This window comes from Podarcis bocagei, assembly GCF_964188305.1.
Source record: "Podarcis bocagei genome assembly, chromosome: 2".
Lineage (NCBI taxonomy): Eukaryota > Metazoa > Chordata > Lepidosauria > Squamata > Lacertidae > Podarcis > Podarcis bocagei.
In genome coordinates, this window is record NC_138126.1 from 83,761,873 (window position 1) to 83,779,734 (window position 17,862).

A 17,862-nucleotide genomic window follows, 5' to 3' on the forward strand; every position below is an offset into this window, starting at 1 on the left:
ACAATGAAATAAATGGTTTGGGGCAACTTGGATGGCCTTAAACACAGTACAGTGGTACCTCAGGTTACATACGCTTCAGGTTACATACTCTTCAGGTTACAGACTCCGCTAACCCAGAAATAGTACCTCAGGTTAAGAACTTTGCTTCAGGTTGAGAACAGAAATCGTGCTCCGGCGGCGTGGCGGCAGCAGGAGGCCCCATTAGCTAAAGTGGTGCTTCAGGTTAAGAACAGTTTCAGGTTAAGTACAGACCTCCGGAATGAATTAAGTACTTAACCCAAGGTACCACTGTATCAAGGAAAGAGTGAACCAGCAACATATTCCCAAACTCCACGGTTCATGTGTCTAGTGTCAGTGATACAATGTGTACAAAACAGCATGACTCCTTTGGCTTTAATAAAATAAAGCTGATTCAGGATTGATGATGTGTCAAGGCAAATGATCCTGAAAACCAAGAGGGAAAAATTATAACTCTGTTTCCAGTGTAGTACTGAAAACTAAGAGAACTCTTTCAATCTGTCAGGGCCCTGTTATATTTAGAATTTAAATGAGAGTCATCAGCATCAATATTTTACAACTTAATCAGCACCGTCTTACAACCTCCTGGAATCAGCCACATAATCATTCTAATCATCAATACTCACTGGATCTTGACAGCTGAGAACCTCCAGGATGCTGTTGAGTAATTCAACACAATACTTCTTCTCTTGGTTTTGTGCCTCTTCCCTTGGATCCAGTAATTCCTTCAGTTCTTTGGTAATGACAGGAAGCAGGATATCTCTACATTCTGAAAGTAATAATTTGCTACTTAAGATTATCACAGAAATTTTCCTGTTTTTCTTCCCAGAAAGCATACAATGCAGCTCCCCCTCCCACAACTATGCTTAATTCCAATCACTTCCCATGTAGAGCCTTCTGGCTTCTATCCCCTTTCATCTTACCAATGTAAACATGAAGAAAGCAATTAGGATCTACAGAATGAATGTCTAAGTAACTAAAGGCAGTTCAGCAAAGAGTAATACCACATTCTACACTTCATGAAGATCTGGCTGGTGAATGAATCAATCATTCTGAACAGAGTACATGTGTATGCTTTGTGGGTAATAAATGTCTTCCTGCAATGCCAATTTCCTATTATTATTATTATTATTATTATTATTATTATTATTATTATTAAACTTTTCTTGTCGCATTAATAAAAGAGAAAGTGAAAAGCTGACCAAGAGCTAGAAAGGCAGCAAAATATACATTGAAAATGTGAAGCTTGCATACGTTTGACAGCAAATCAGAGCAAATAAATCCAAATGGCATGGAAAACTATGCAGAAGACCAATTTGCCAAAAAACAAACAAACCAACAACAACAACCCAAACACATTATCTATGAAGCTGAGCTAAGTTCTGCCCACAACATTTATATTCAAGATTGTTCCTAGAACATCCTTGGAAAAGCAAGAGTGCCTCTTACTCATGAATTGTGCATATGCACACTACTTCAGATATTTGGGGAAAGGAGAGAAACAATGTAACAGACACTCAGCATCTAAGCCAGAGATATAACTGTTCATGAAACATAAACATGCATCATCAAAACTCAAGAATGGCCATCTGTAACCCTACTCTTCCTACCAAAATTTCACACCCAACATCCCCAAATGCCACCTTCAGCACCAGAAAGAAAACACTCATTTTCCCCAGCAACTTATTTTATGGTGAATAAAAAAATATGACATATGAAGAATATAACATGGTGTGAAAAGCTGGGTGATGGTGGTGGTTTTATGTTAGAATATTAACTGGCCAATTCTGACACAGTCCCTAGTTATACCTGACATAGTATTGTTTAGTAGGGTTTCTGCATCTGAATCTAACAAGTCCCAAGGTGGTGAGATGCCTCAGAAGTATTGGGGTTGATTGTCACAGGTGAAAGGGGATCTTTATGAGGTATCACAAGTCAAAGGAAGGACTCCTGAAGCATTGACAATAATGCAGACAAACATTGGCTGAAAGGGGAGAAAATTATTTTACCAGCATTTTCCAATCCCAGTGCTTTGGTGAAGGAAGCAGCTTTTCAAGAACAAAACTTATGCCTCTGAGATCAAGGAAGGTGTGAAGGTGAGGCGTGGAAACGGGTCAAGATCTCCATTGCAACTGGCAGATCAAGTTTGTATCAGAGGAAATGATTTTTTTTCTTGGAATGTGAATCATTTGGTTCTTTCCACCCCGAATCCAACTTTAAAGGTACCTGGCACAATTCCACTGAACCTATTTGTTTGTGATTTAACAGGTTTCTTACCCAGTGGCACCTCTTTTATGTTTGCAATTTTCAGAGCAATTGTCCACAAAACACTAAAGGAGATTAAGTGATTCCCACCCAAAACTGCCACAGTTGCTCTTGTATCACAGCAGCTTTGCTTCAGACATTTTGAAGGATTCATGGCTCTCCCATCAGATGTCAAAGAGATAAACAACTACCTGACATTCAGAAGACATCTGAAGGTAGCCCTGTTCAGGAAAGTTTTTAATATTTAACGCTGTATTGTTTTTAACACTTGATTGGGAGCCGCCCAGAGTGGCTGGGGAAACTCAGCCAGATGGGCGGGGTATAAATAAATTATAAATAAATAAATTTATTATTATTATTATTATTATTATTATTATTATTATTATTATTATTATTATTATTATTATTATGGCCAGGAATCAGATTTTATTGGTTTCTAGCACAAAATCCCCTATACGTGTTTGTTTATAAATTGGGAAACCTTTATCCAGCCTGAGATTACATTCACTTCTGCCAGAATGAATAAAGTGAGAGTCATTTCTTGAAAATTCTCAATAGGGAAGGAAGAGGAATGGAGCAGATCCTAAAACTAATGGCTGCCTTTGCAGGAATACCTGCAATTACACTTCTGAAATTTGAGAGAACTTATGCACTCAGAAGGAGTAACAATGCCTTCACATTAATCAAATTTTGCCCCAAATCAACAAGAACTTTGTATGGGAGATACCATATTTTAGAGGTATACAGAAGGCTTTACTCATTTTGGAAGGATTGTGATGCTTGCAAATTTCATCCATTTCTATAAAAAGCAGGGCATTATAGCTGTGTCTACAGTGATTGGGGCAGAAGAATTAGACTGCCTATGTCTGACCAAATCAGGTTGTTATGAAGCACCAAACTGAAGTCCAAAGTGAATCTTGTGGTTGATGCACACCTATTTACACAAAACTATGCTCTTTCCCTATGAAAATATTTATTTACTCTCTTGCTTACTGTTTGAAATTGCTTTGTACTATTAGCTGTAATAACATCCAGTTTTCCCCAGCATACATTACTGAAGGAGGGAGAAGTCAGACGGAATGTCTGCAATACCCTTGCAGCCCCTCAAAATCTGTTTTTGGGGGTTGAGGGCTACTTCCAAAATGGAATATTGGGGCAGCGGCGCATGGAGGTACAACAGAAGGGGATTTGGCAGAATTTGGGAGGGGGGAATCTTGCCATTTGTTTGGATCAAATGTGGAAGAGCTGATAAAGTTTGGGTAATGGTAATCCCTGGCCCAGATGGAGTGGTGGCTGTTTTTAAGCTTCTTAAAAGCAATCCTTTCTATTCGTTGTAAATCCCAGCCACTGTCATTAATAATTGAGGTATACTTAGCAAGCACAATTTAGTACATAACCTGAAGCCTTACTTTTTGTGCAAATTTTAATTTTAAATATACTTTAGCTTGACATCCCTAGTGTATAACTTCAGCTTGTTTGGGTGAATTGATATATCTATGGAATAGATATATATATATATATATATATATATATATATATAATATCTTTTCAGAATTTATTATGAAGTTACACTCTTGTGGCTGCAAAATATACGAAAATAACATTTACAGTGCTTAGTCAGAACATCTCTGGGGAAGAATATATTTATGGCAGGGGTAAGGTGCATTTGTTCTGTGACCCAATAAATAGAAGTTTTTTGGCAGCTGCCCAAGTCCTCAGCTCTTATCTTTTAAAGCTTGTAACTCTTTATTCAAGGGAGGTAAGATAAGATGAATTGGGTGCAATTACACAAACAGGGTATTAAAAGCTCGCATTATTATTGAACTTAAAAAGCTGAGTGAAGGCAAGGACTGAAACAGGAGGTACAAATTAATGCATACAGGGTATTTATAATACCTACACTCCAAGATGATGGGAAACTGCATAGACAATAGAATGAGTCAGGAAGACCTGACAATTACGGTAGGTCCTCTTGAGATGTACCCACAGCTGGGAGCTGTTTTTCCATGCATGGATCCCACGTTGCTTCATTCACATGGTCTGAATGAGGCAACCATTTAGGCGGGGCATCAAATAGGTCTTTCCCATGGTATATACTGTCCTGAAACCATGAGCGCATTCTGATACTTCTACAAGTGGTACCTCTGGTTAAGAACTTAATTCATTACGGAGGTCCGTTCTTAACTTGAAACTGTTCTTAACCTGAGGTACCACTTTAGCTAATGGAGCCTCCCGCTGCCACCACAGGATTTCTGTTCTCATCCTGAGGTAAAGTTCTTAACCCGAGGTACTACTTCTGGGTTAGAGGAGTCTGTAACCTGAAGCATTTGTAACCTGAAGTGTTTGTACCCTGAGGTACCACTGTATTACATTTGACGCCAAACAATTCTACCAAGACAGCATTTTTTTCTCACTCTTTCTGAGTGGAAAACAATAGCAGGAACCGTAATAGTTGAACTGGGTTTTTTTTCTCCTAACACATTCTGTACACAAATAGATTCAAGCATCCATTTTCATACTAGCATTAAAAGTTTCCTTTAACAGTAAAACAAAGCAGTACCCACACATCTAATAGAAAAAAATAATTTGTACTTGTCACTGTTTTTAATATATAATAATAACTTTGACTGTTCTGCCTAAGAGAAAATTGGGCTATGTGGTAAATGTCATAAAGTAGGAGAAAATATGCTAACTATGCAAGATGGGTTGCCTGTTATTTATGCAGCACTGTAGACCCAATTAATACACATTTTCCATTAATAATGTTCATGAATTAACTAATAGCCAACTTACCATGTTAATCTTTATTATTAAAATAATGTAATCATGATCATTCTAGCCTTTAATTTAGCTATGCAGGCATTTTATTAGAGATAATGGAAATTTATATAGCTATTTATATTCATTCCACTTCAGATTTCTTTAACAATAGCAGACATAATTGAATCTTAATTAATCCTCTCCCCTACACACACACACACACACACACACACACACACACACACACATGATAACCAGTATTGTTTTCACCTATACTGGTGGTTAACTGTTTTGAATACTGTATATTATTGCTTGCATAATAAGATATGCAAAAATTCTCATCTATGCTATATATTGTACAGTCTCAATATCAGTTATTTAAGCTTTTTCCCCTTTCAGATTTAAGTTAGGAAGCATTCTTCTATGAAGAGCAGTCAGGGTACACAAAGGACCTCCCAAAGTAAACCAACCCCAGGTAATTGCTGTGCCCCTGAAACTGCTGGTGGCAAGGATAAAAATAGGTATACAAGGAGAATTTGCTGGATGCCAAGATCCAGGTTTGGGGCAGGTACTTTTTGGTGAGAGAACCCCAGCAGAGATTTAAGATAAGAAAATATGCAACAAAGTGTAGAAAAATAGGCTGTTAGACCTTTAAAACATGCCATTGTGGGTTCCAAAATAGTCCCTTCCTCCCCTAGCATAGAAAAAGACCACATGTTTAGTAAGTGAACATGGTTTATTATTTACAAGCTCTCCAAAGGCAGAGTCATGTGCTTTTCCATAAAGCATTTAGAAAAAGATGCACAGACAGTATAACGTGGCTAAGTTACAGTGGTGAAAGCTCCTAACATTTTGGTATAGGAACTCAAGTGTGGATTGTGACAGCCATGCGGCCTGAGCTTGGAGTAGCCAGCTGAGCCCCCTTTGCATGCTGAGTTTCTCAGGTAGACTGGCGGCAGAGCTGTTGAAGAGGGGGAGGTTTGACAGACCCTCACAAGGTGAGATGAGCCTGGCAAGACAGCTTTATGGTCTTAACCACTTCATGCATTAATTAAGAGTTAAGCATGTTGGTCATATGAGGCTGGTTATCTGACAAACTCCTCACCAGTTGAAACAGTAGGAAGCGCATAACATATTTTCCCCAGAATTGAACTGCCAGGGATAGATTGAAAGCAAGCTTTTAAGTTTGCATGATGCCACTGCCATCCCCATAACTACAGCCACCTGAAGCACTTCAAAATGAAATTTAAAACTTGGAGAGATCAACTCAAAAATCCCCCTCATAGCATTTGTTTTGACCCTAAGAAGCAGCGGCAACGACTACTTAGTTGCATTTTGAGCTGGGAACATTTTTCTAGGCCAAAACAAAATTATGCAGCCCAAGAGGTTTCTCTATGGAGTAATTTTGATAAGCAAACAGCATCTAAGGCTATTGCGGTGTATACATCCCCAGTTGCCATGTGCCGCTAATGAAGAATTCATTGTGATTTCCTATTTTTAAAAGTATAAATATTTGTACAATTCTGTAAAATTAATTTTAAGATGAAGAAATTTATAGACTTGCCTATTATAAGGGGTACTGTTTTCACAACAAATCTTTTGTACATTTGTATTCTTGCTCGAGTGGCAGATTTTAAAACAGAAAAGCTTGAAGCTTCCTCCACAGTACAGAAATGTTTACTGGCAGAGGTTTGTAAGTTCTTGTAGTTTATTTATGATTGACTTAATTTTCACATCTGTAAACATTAGTTATGGAAAATACCAATAAGTATCACGTTTTAGCATAATTATTCACTGAGCAATTGAACTCGTTTGAAATTATTATCTTTAAAGACACCAAAAATACTTGCCCTTAACTGCATATTTTACATTCTGATTTAAAAACTGATGTACTTGGATTAAACACACAGGAGCCCTAGGCTAGATGTTATACAACCAAATGATTCAGCTCTTTCCTTACATCATATTTTCCTATAATACAAAAACTGGAGACCAAACTAATCATGAAGGCAGCAAATGAATGTATTGAAATTGGGCTACCACCCAATCACTGTAAAGCACTGTAATATAAAACAGAGAAGGGGTGGGTGGGAAGAGAGGGTTGAATCCTTACCCTTGCTCATGTTTGCCAATGCCCAATGAAAAGTTCCCTTACTGTTTCTTTCTTGGTGAGTAACCCTCACCTGGATAACAACAGAAGATCTTCCACTGATGATCTTGAACACTGACCCCAGGCTCCCTTACTTGCTTTGCAGGGAGTTGGATAATTTGAATATCTGAAGCTCTTATTTTCACTTAAATATATTTATATCCAGAACTTTAACCTATAATTGGCTAAGCCAAAGGAGGACTTTGGGTACTGATCTGGTTGACATTCTATTTGAAAGTTGCATATCAGTATCAGTAATATGATTCCTCTGTTGAGCATTGGTATGCTGCTATTTAGTACAACTCAACATGTTAAGAATATATGTTGAATATATGTTCAACCCCCACACCTATTTTCAAGGTAGAAGAAATCACAGAACAATGTGCTGAGTTAAAGTGAGATAACTTCCCATGCATGCTGTGAGTTCCTGGAATGAGGGTCAGGATACAAATGTAATAGACAGGCTACAAGAAAACATTCCAACATGGGAATTATTTCATATTAGTCCTTGGGCAGAAAATCCACCTAAGAACGTAAGAATCCTGCTGGACTGAGCAAGTCGCACATCTAGTCCAGCATCCTGTTCTCACAGTGGGAAGCCTGAATCTGAGTGGGACAGTACATTCCCCACTTGTGATTCCCAGCATTTGATATTCAGCGACACAGTGCCTACAACAGCAGAGGTAGTTTTACAGCAGAGGTCAAGTTGCTAAAATTTATTGTCTCCAGGAGTCCAGTATCAGCTTGCTATCTTCGGCTTCAGCTTTTCTACTTGAAATGTTATCACTAAAAAACTCATCTATTCATAAGAAGTTCGGTAAACATTCAAATCGCAAGAATATTTGCCAATTTGATATAAGATTTCCATGCCCCTGCTTAGTACAGCAGATTTCAGCAATAGAAAATGCAATTTCACGAGCTTCCCTTTGTATGTGTGAGTAGTGCTGACTAATAAAACTCTCGCAATTGCATTTGCATAGATTTTTAAATGGAAGCTATGATTTCATGACTCTCATTTTGACAATATATGTGATATCATAGGTCCATTTTAAAACAATGTTATCTTTAATCACTGGTGTATGAGGTAAATTTTTGTTCCAAGTATTTTATTGTTTTTAAAAGGAAGTGTTTTAAAGGTATTAAAAGGAAAATGGAGGGGCTTATCAAAGAAAAAGACTGTTTCTATAAGAGTTAAAGTACACTGTGATGTTAAATGCTTTGAATTTAATTCACAGGTTTTATAAAACTAAGGTGGCATCATTGGAGGAGGTGATAATGATCAGGATTGTTGTAAAGCAGAGAAAGTGAAGCTGACTCTTTCATTTGCAGATGTAGTCCTGAGGAAAATCCCTTTTCTGCAACCAGAATTTGAATTGATAGGAAATTCCCCATTTGTGCTAATGGGGGATTTTCTCCCAATGTGATTACCAGCTTCAGAGGAGAGATTTACCTCACCTACTCTCAGCACCTAGGAGCATCATAACTAGATCCTGGAGGGACCTGTCAGGAGTGAACATGGACCTCTGGTACCAAACTGTATGGGAAACAGCCATACTAGAAAAGCTAGAAAAGCTAACCAACAAACTGAAAGTAGAATGGTATCTTAGGCCAAATGTAACTGATCTGTAGAAAAGACTCTATGAACTGAAAACAGAGACACTATATATATCTTGGTTATCCATGAAAATCTTTCAATAAAAAAACATTTTTTTAAAAAATGCAGAGGTAGAAGGGGTTAATTTCTACCTTCCTGCTTGCTGTGATCGGGATAATTATCAGCCCTCACCCTCAGTCGATGCTATTTATATTTTAAATGCCAAGACAGCAAATCTAGTGTGGCCCTAAGTGAAAGTAGTACAGAAGGCAATCTATATAGTTTTATCAATGGAAGTGTTGCTTAGCCTTACCGAAGCTTTAAAATGCGGTGAGATTTAAATGAAGAAAGCAGAATGGAACTGAAAGGCGAAATGTGAGGAAAAGGCTACACATCCTTCACTCTAAGCTGTTGCTCTTATCAAAACTCACATTTATCCAGACCTGTGTTAGATGCAGGCTGATTATTCTACAACACATCAGTGAAGGCCTAGCATTTTATAGAAATAAAACATAATTGCTGAATGCAGTTGGAATCTTTGGTTTCTTCTTCTTTTGCACCTACCAGGTCACCTTCCTTTTGAGCCATTTTTGAGGCAATGTGCGCTGGTTCTGGTATTGCTTGGTCTCATGACTTGAATTATAAATGTTAAAATTAACAACACTTGCTTATTTTTTAATAGTTCCCCAACTACAATTTTAAGATGTGGAAATGATGAGCTTCATAAAATATTTGGCATACGGGAAAGCCCCATGGTCTTCTAAAACGAGGTTCACTTGGCAAATCTCTCAAGGAGTTGCACAGTCATTTGGAACAAACTATCCATTAAGATAAAGAAGGCTATCCTGCAGAATTTGGGATCTGACTTCCAAAAGATCAAAATACATTAATTTTAGTTATTTTATTCAGCAGTTCTTCAGTGTAAAGCATTACTATCCAAATGAAAAAACTCCCAATGCTCTTAGTGACTGAAATTCCTAAAAGACTTCACTGTGGGCACCTGTGCTTTGCAATTGTGTTGCTTTTTAGCTATGAACACCAAATACAGGGGAGAGAAAAAGGCACATGTCCTCATCTTAATCATAGTTAGACAAAATCAAAATTAATCTCAAACTACAATGTTATTCTCACCTAACATTTCTGTGAAGTAATTAGCATTCTCTTACGTACAAAGGCAGCAAAATATTGTTTTAACCTATTTATTTTGACTTCTGTGGATGTGTTGTTTGAAGTGGGAAACAGAGTCTGACAATCTGAAGGGAGTATGTTCATTTATTTACTCTCATTAAATTTTGTAAGAGCTCTTGAGCCTATTGTGAAAGCCTCTAGGCACAATTAAAAATGGATTGCCTTTCTTACCAACAATGGAGAAAGGGACCTGACAGTTTTGCAAATAACTTCTCAACCAGAGTTAGAAACACTCTGAATAACACTTCTCTATTGCTACTAGACAAGGGATTTCCTTTTGGCAAGGACCTCTGCCTTCCAGATATCAAAGATTCAGGGGGAAAGCTATCAAGATTTTCTTCCTCTAAAATTTATTTAAAGAGAGAGCTCTCAAGGGAGAGCTAGAAAATTGCAGGTCACATGGTTTAACAACTGTCCTGTGTTATTTCAAAGAATCATAATTGTTGGAAATGATTTTTCATTTCTACAGACAATGAGGGTCATCTAGTCCAGCCTCCTGCAAAAAATGAAATATTTTGCCCAGCGTGGGACTTAGACCCACAACCCTGGTGACTGAGCTATTCCAGCAGGATGTGGAAAAAACAATTAAAGCTAGATTTGTTATGCATGTAGAAGAATAAGCCTTTGTGAGAAAGCATAAACATAGCTTCTGCAAAGGGAATTCTGCCTCACCCTGAAGAAAAATTACCCTATGTGGATTGGGGTTAGATTGGTTAACATCATATACTTGGACCTCCAAAAAGCTTTTGCCAAAGTTTCTCACCAACAGTTCCCAAATAAATTTGGGGTAATAGAATGGATCCATATGGATGAGTACTGATCAACTGGCAACCTCATATTAAGCTATTAGAGAAGTTAAGTCTCCAAGGAAAGTCTAAAGAGTTTTCACAGGGTCCATTTGTGAAGAGCTGAAGGTCTGTGGAATGTTTATAGAAACTTCTAGGCACTCTGCATATCATGGCTGCTGCCAGCCTGAGCCAGGAAAAGAGGTGCACAGGCACAGTCTCTTTCCCCAGCTCAGGCTAGCAGTGGCTCAGGCTGTCCACTTTATCTCTCTTCAAGATAGGGCAATCCAAATTACAATACGAAGAAAAATCTCATGAAAGGAAAAGCTAGTAAATTGGTTTCTTTGCTTTTCCAGAAAACAAATAATTTGCACATTTTCAAGGTGGTGCTGCTTTTACCACTAGCATGCTGTGTTTATTGAATGGTCTGCTTCATAGTAAGGAGCTCCCTAGTTAGAGGAGGCATGTAACCATACTATTTTATACTCACTTTTGAAGTAACATTTATTGATTCCAGCGAATGTAAAGTCTCTTGCAGCATTAGAACAAACAGTCTTGTGGCACCTTAAAGACCCACAAACTGATTGTGGCGTAAGCTTTCGCGGAATGGCACAGTGGGCTTTGGTGCACAAAAGCTTAAGTCACAAAAACTTGAAGATGCCATAAGGCACTTGAAACTCATTTAAGCAGATGCACCATGTATTATCTTTTATTCTGATACAAAGTGTTTCAGAACATAATCATCTTAGAAAATAAGGAAGGTTGCACACAGATTCCCGAAGAGTCACAGCTCCTGGGGGAAAATACCAAGGATGATTTGCCAGCCCTAAAGGATAGTTTAGTGTTGATGCTGGAAGTACAATCTGAAATGATCTGAGAAGAAAAAGTGACTAAGCCTCCTGCAGTAGTATCAGTGCTGGAAGCAGTGGAACAATGTTGTGCTGGAGCTATGACGTTGGAGGAGGAGATGGAATTCATGGAAAGAGGACTCTGTGTACAGCTTGGAATCATCTCAGAAGAAAAAGTGGCCGTGCCTCCTGCAGTACTATTGTTTGGGCTGTGAATTAATGTCTACATAATTTGTAATCAATTATGGATATTGTATTATTATATAAACACAGCGAAGAAACTCATGAGGAATAAAGAATAAGGACCAAATGTCTTTTTAAATCAGGAGGTAAAGTTGTGGTGTTAGACTAGAGAAAGATTAAAGGTTGATTCTTACTTATGAACTTCATGGATGGGAAGGAAAAGGAATGAAACTGAGATGCCTGGATTTAACATCAGCTAGCAGAGGGAAGAATAACTGGACATTACTCTGGACTGAACACTGGATTATTATAAGGAACTTTTGCAGGCACAACTGACAAATAGATAGTTGGAAGTCACTTTTACTTATGTCTTTCTCTTTTCTGTTGTTATCTCTGTGTCTGCTTGCTTTTCTCTTTGTTCTCTTTCTTATTTCTTGTTTTGTTTCTTTTTTATTGTATGTTGAAAAGTTTTATTAAAACTTTATTTTAAAAAAATAAAGAAAGGCAGTTTAATCTGAAAGTGAGGTGGTGAAAATGAATGGACAACAGCTGAATTATACTGGTGGTGGGTATGTTTTGCTGAGGTGTGTTTTGCACCAGCACAAATTATTATAGGAGCTCCTATATCTTATAATGCATGCTTTATCCTGCAAACGGGTGCTTAAGACACTGTTACGATAATTAACTTATAAGCATCAGCAGAACTGAGGAAGCAGGAGATGATAAAGTGTTTTTGAGGCATACTCTGCAGCATTTTTTGCAAACACTGAAGAGGCACAGAAACACCTGGAATTCAAAACATCTCTCAAACACCTAATGCAAACTGTTAGCCACCAAATAATTGATGTGTGCCATAGCATATCACTAGCATTTCTCAAATGCTTTCAAGGATACAACAATTAAAGAATCAGTAAGCCCTTTGTTTTTAAATAGCAGAGCATATTGAAATGGCTCATTCAGTCATTAAGTTTGTGATGGATATGCAGCCTGTCTGCAGATGTCATGCAACGTCTGGATATCCCCTGGTAGAAGGGAAGAAATCAGTGGTCTTGTTACATCTTGTTACATGTGGTACCACTGATGTGGTGGAATGCAGTCATGCAGTCCTGGAAGCAAAATGAAGGTTGCTAGGTAGGAGGTTGAAAACCAAGACCTTCAATGTAGCTTTCTCTGAAATGCTACCTGATGAAAAGGCAGAGCCAGCTAGACAAGCACAGCTTGGGAGTCTTAATGGGCAGATGAGACAGTTGTATCAGAAGGAGAAGTTTGAATATGTTTAGGGCAACATTATGGAACAAGCCAGGCCTGTACGAAAGGGATGGGCTCCACTTGAACCAGAATGGAGCCAGATTGTTGGTGCTTAAACTCAAAAAGGCAGAGCAGCTTTTAACCTGATCTTGAGGTAGAGTCTACAGGAGCTCAGAAGCATCTCAGTTCATGGTAAATCATACGTAAGGGATGAGGGTGAACATGTCCAAACAAAAGCGCAGAGGGGCCAAAGCAGTGCAGAAGAAAGAGCATGTGCCCAAGATATTTGGAGAGAGACCTAAACCAACATGGGATATCAGGGTTGTTGTTTTTTTAATCATTATTCCCAAGTCATTCTGAATTTACCTTGTTTTTTAAAGAGATTGCTGCATACTATATTCTTCATGGAGCGCACTTTATGATTCTGTAGAGATTTTGGTGGAATGCAAGTATAAAATTCATATAAGAGCTGGCTGCAAAAGATAGAAAAATGAAATGATTAGATTAAATTAATATGGTATATTTAAAAAAAGAATCTGATGAAACATATGGAGGTCTTCCAAACAGTTAAACTCGCTAGTGTTTGCCATAGATACTTTAACTGTCACAACAGAGCAATTGTTATTTTCCTGCTTATTCTATATCTGGTAATGAGAAGCCTATGCTTTTTAGACACATTGCTTATGTCAACTTAGGCTGTTTCTGAAATCAGATATGACTTCAGTTCCAGAATAAGAGTTTGCAGCAGCAATGCATCAAGTGTGAATTTACTTAACTAACTAACCCAATACCAGCATAGTCCTGCCAAAGGTATAGTGTCAGCTAGATGACACTGAATTCTGAATGTTAGCTCACCTAAGTAACCTGACATCAAACACTGTTTCTACATCTTGGAGAACAGAAGGAATATACTTCAAGGCAGCCACCTGAAAGAAAGAAATATAAAATACTTGATCATTTTGATGCATGTTTCATAAACACCTGTAAACTAAAGGCCATCATACTCAGGAAAACCCATGTTTTATCGCTAAATGAGAACAAATGGCAATCCTTGGAAAACCTAATTGCTGCTTGCTCTGATTCAGCTGGAAAACACTGGTATTCCCGAGAAGAGTGCCAGGACCACCACCCCCCACCCCACCCCCAAAAAATCACTGCTCAAACATGCAGTTTTAAAGCAAGAACCTGTGCCTAGAAATGCAGCACAAAGGGAAGTCTGGATGAGTATCATCACAACTTAAGGATACATGAGGATAGCTTAATAATAAATGGGACCCTGAGCTCCTGGTAAGAAGCATTTAGATTGATGAAAAAAACACAAATGGAAATAAAATAATCAACTTGTTTTCTCCTGACTCTCCACTACAAAAGAATTACGCACATTACACAACCATACACTCCCACAGAACCAACCTGAAGTAAACCAACTGCATTTGCTTTCGCTCAGTAATACCTAGGCTTATATTTTAGACTGGAAAGGGCATTATGGTAAGCTAGGCTTCTGGACACATTACCCATACACATGGATGCTGCATATTTATGAGATGAGATACACACACACTATTCCCACCACAGTATTAATATTTTAGCTGATTCCATCACAACAAATTTGTGAATGTGAAAGATACATGATGATAATTATGGCAGATACATTCCGGTTTGTTAATAAGAAAGCAAGTCCCTGCGCTATCCTTACTCTCAGGGGAGCAGTAGACACATCGAGGCTCAAAAAGATGGCCCCAAAGAAATGGAAATAAAAGCTCAGTTCAATTTTTATTCAGGTCTTTATTAAACAAAACTTCAAACAGAGAAGCATGTGCAAAGTGCTGCTTGTTGTTTCCACGTGCTACACACACACACACACACACACACACACACACACACACACACACAAATGGTACGTCACATGTCCTAAAGAACACCACACTTCTATGTTTCTCAAGGGCAAACCCATTAAGTATGGCACACTCTGGCAAAGACAATGTTGCTGTTTACAATGTCTGGTACAAAGCTTGCCATTCAGGTTCACCATACTCCAACAAACAGAGATAACAAAGGTGTCACTTTTAATTATTTCACAGTTATTTCAATTGTCTTTTAAAAGCAACGTGCCAACTTATTCCATTCCTTTTGGGTAACAGTCACCACAAAATGCTACTTGCAACATAAAGCTTTGCATGTACTGTACTACTGTGTACTGTTTTTGAGGGGGGAGGGTAAAAGGGAACAGAATTATTCATTTTATTACATATTTTATCTCATCCTTCTTTCAAGTAACTTAGGGCTGTGTGCGTAGTGTATCCCAACCACCACTTTGTCTTTGTGACAATTCTAGGTCTGAACAGGCAGTAATTCTGGGGGCAGACTGGAGCGAAGCCTGCTCCACTCTTCTCCGCTCCCAAGTCCCACCCCCATGGACTGGCCTGATTGGCCAGAACTCAAAATTGAGATGGGTGGGAAACCCTACCCTCTTCCATGGCCAGCATAGGGATTTTCCAACTTCCGGCCACCCTGTCCAGCATTGTTTCTGGGGGGTCAGGAACAGTCGCAACAGGCTGCAGCTGCCGCCCACCACAGGACTGGGTAAGCAGCCATTCTGGGAATAATCAAAGCACACTGGCAGTGGATAGCACTGTGCCTGCTAACCCCACCAACAATCGCAATACATGGATTGACTCTTCTGCACATAGCCTGTTTATGTACAACTTGTACAAACATAAGCTCTGTCCACAGATTCTGTACTATGAAAAAAATACCGAATGAAGTCCACACAGATTAGACACATTCCCAGGGCTGGATATTAACCATGAAGCAAAATAAGCAAGTGCTTAGGGCATCAAGGGAACAGGAACACCACAGAAATTTTCCATTGCCAGATTTTTAACATTAATGGTCACAAATTGCTCCACTGAGTGTTCATTTTCTCACTTGAAGTATGTTAAAAATCCCAACAGAACAATTATGCAACAAGGCAGGCTGGTTACCTTATCTCTACTAAGTATAGAAGTAGATGTGTTGCGTAAGATTAGTTTTGAGGATGTGATCAAAGACTTTGCAATTAGAAAAAGTAGGAGAATTTTTTTAAAAGTATAAATAAAGTGGAAGGATACAAAAATAAACATTATTTTCCATCTTACTATCGGTTTTGCAAAATAAAAAATATTTTATGGGGTGTGTGTGTGTGTGTGTGTGTGTGTGTGTGTGTGTGTGTGGCACCAAAATCTTTTAAGTGCTTATGACGTCTACAAGTGTTAATGTGGCCCTGTATGTTCCTTCCTCCATGTGGTAATTATCCTCAGAACTCTCTTTCACACTAGGTTCATGTGACATAGGTTAGGCTGTGAGAAATTCAGCCAAGGATACCCAGGGAATCTTATGAATGAGAAGGAATTTGAATTTGGCTGACCAGCACTCTAGCCATTATGCTGTACTGGTTCTACTAAAAGGCCAAAACATTTCTATCTATCTAGTTATTTATTTATTCTATTCCATAAAATTTATATACTGCTTGATTGTAAAAACAAACCTGAAACTGGTTTACCAAAACAATAAAATATATCAGTAAAAGAATAAAAGTATCAGTAAAAACAGCTATTTAAAATATCTCAAAAACAAATCAGCAATAAACTAAAAACAAATCTAAATCAACATTCCACATATCTGAGTAGGCTTGTCTAAGCAAACATGTTTTTGGCAGTCACCAAAAAGTACAGTGAAGGAGCCTGCCTGATATCAAGAAGCAATGAGTTCCAAAGTGTAGGTGCTGCCACATTAAAATATAGATTTCTTATGAATAGCAAAGTAAATCTAAACAGCCAGAAAATGCCCACAAATAAGTGACATATCTGAAGTTAACAGACATGTACATGGACATTTTCATCATGTGGTCCTAAGCATTAGCTTGCTTAAAAGGAACGAAATGTTCACAGATATTCATGGGTTATTTAAACAAAAACAATTTTTTTTAATCATTTGTCTCTAGAAGTGAATAGCCCCTTCAATTGCAAGCAGGGAGCCTTAAGAAACTTAAAAAGCAGGCCACCTAAATATGACTGTTCCTTCAGTAAAATCCCTTCCCACTCTCCTCAAACAAAAATTAATTTGAAAGGCATTTCTTGTAGCCTTACTTGATTCTCCAAGATTGATTGTTTTTAAAGTGCCTATTTGTAAGGCAGTTTCTTCAGAGCAAGATAATACAGAAATTTGGAGGTGGGGAAGAATAGTAAGAGAGGGTTATTTTTTAAAAAAATCATTACATTGTCTGGTTTCTATAAGAAAAGTATTCCAAGCAAAGGTGGGGGGGGAATACTTAGGAAGTTTGAGGGGGAGACTTCTCCACCCAAATTCAAGTGATACAACTAAAAATATTCCTGCAGTTTCGCTCAGGATCGTAAGCTTAGTTTTATGATCAAAGTGCTCAGCTGCTCTCATTTATACTCAGTCCATGTACACACTGCTGTGGCATTTCCATTTTAGTGCCTATCTTTTCCAACATACTTGGCACCTTATCTTTCCCTGCTGCTGAAGTCTGACTTAAAACATGGCATTTCCTTTCCTTGTGGTTTCAACTTCTCTCATGTTGTTACTGAAATATTCATTTGCTGACCATAATTAATGATATTTGGACATGTTTAGGGCACTTCTGCCTCCTGGACAGCTACGTGTTTAAAATCATCTCTGTGTGAGCAATCAGTCATTGCCCTAGACTACAAAGCCCAAATGAAATCAGGTGCTTGAGGAAAACACATTTGCTTTGCTTAACAACCACACCACAAAGCAAAACCAACCAAACAAACAAAGCCCAACTTGTATTCTTCTGAGCAG

The 17,862-nt window shown here is 38.2% G+C and overlaps 1 protein-coding gene across 3 annotated transcripts in view; it reads right to left on the bottom strand.

Annotated features, from left to right (window-relative positions):
* DOCK2 (dedicator of cytokinesis 2) overlaps positions 1–17,862 on the bottom strand; it is a 246,435-nt gene that overhangs the window by 177,765 nt on the left and 50,808 nt on the right. For all 3 annotated transcript variants that reach the window (XM_081178303.1, XM_081178305.1, XM_081178304.1), the window contains 3 exons: positions 13,894–13,964; positions 13,405–13,511; positions 645–787 (listed from right to left, as the gene is read on the bottom strand). In XM_081178303.1, the coding sequence (XP_081034429.1) occupies positions 645–787; positions 13,405–13,511; positions 13,894–13,964 (321 nt within the window). The remainder of the gene's footprint in view (positions 1–644; positions 788–13,404; positions 13,512–13,893; positions 13,965–17,862) is intronic.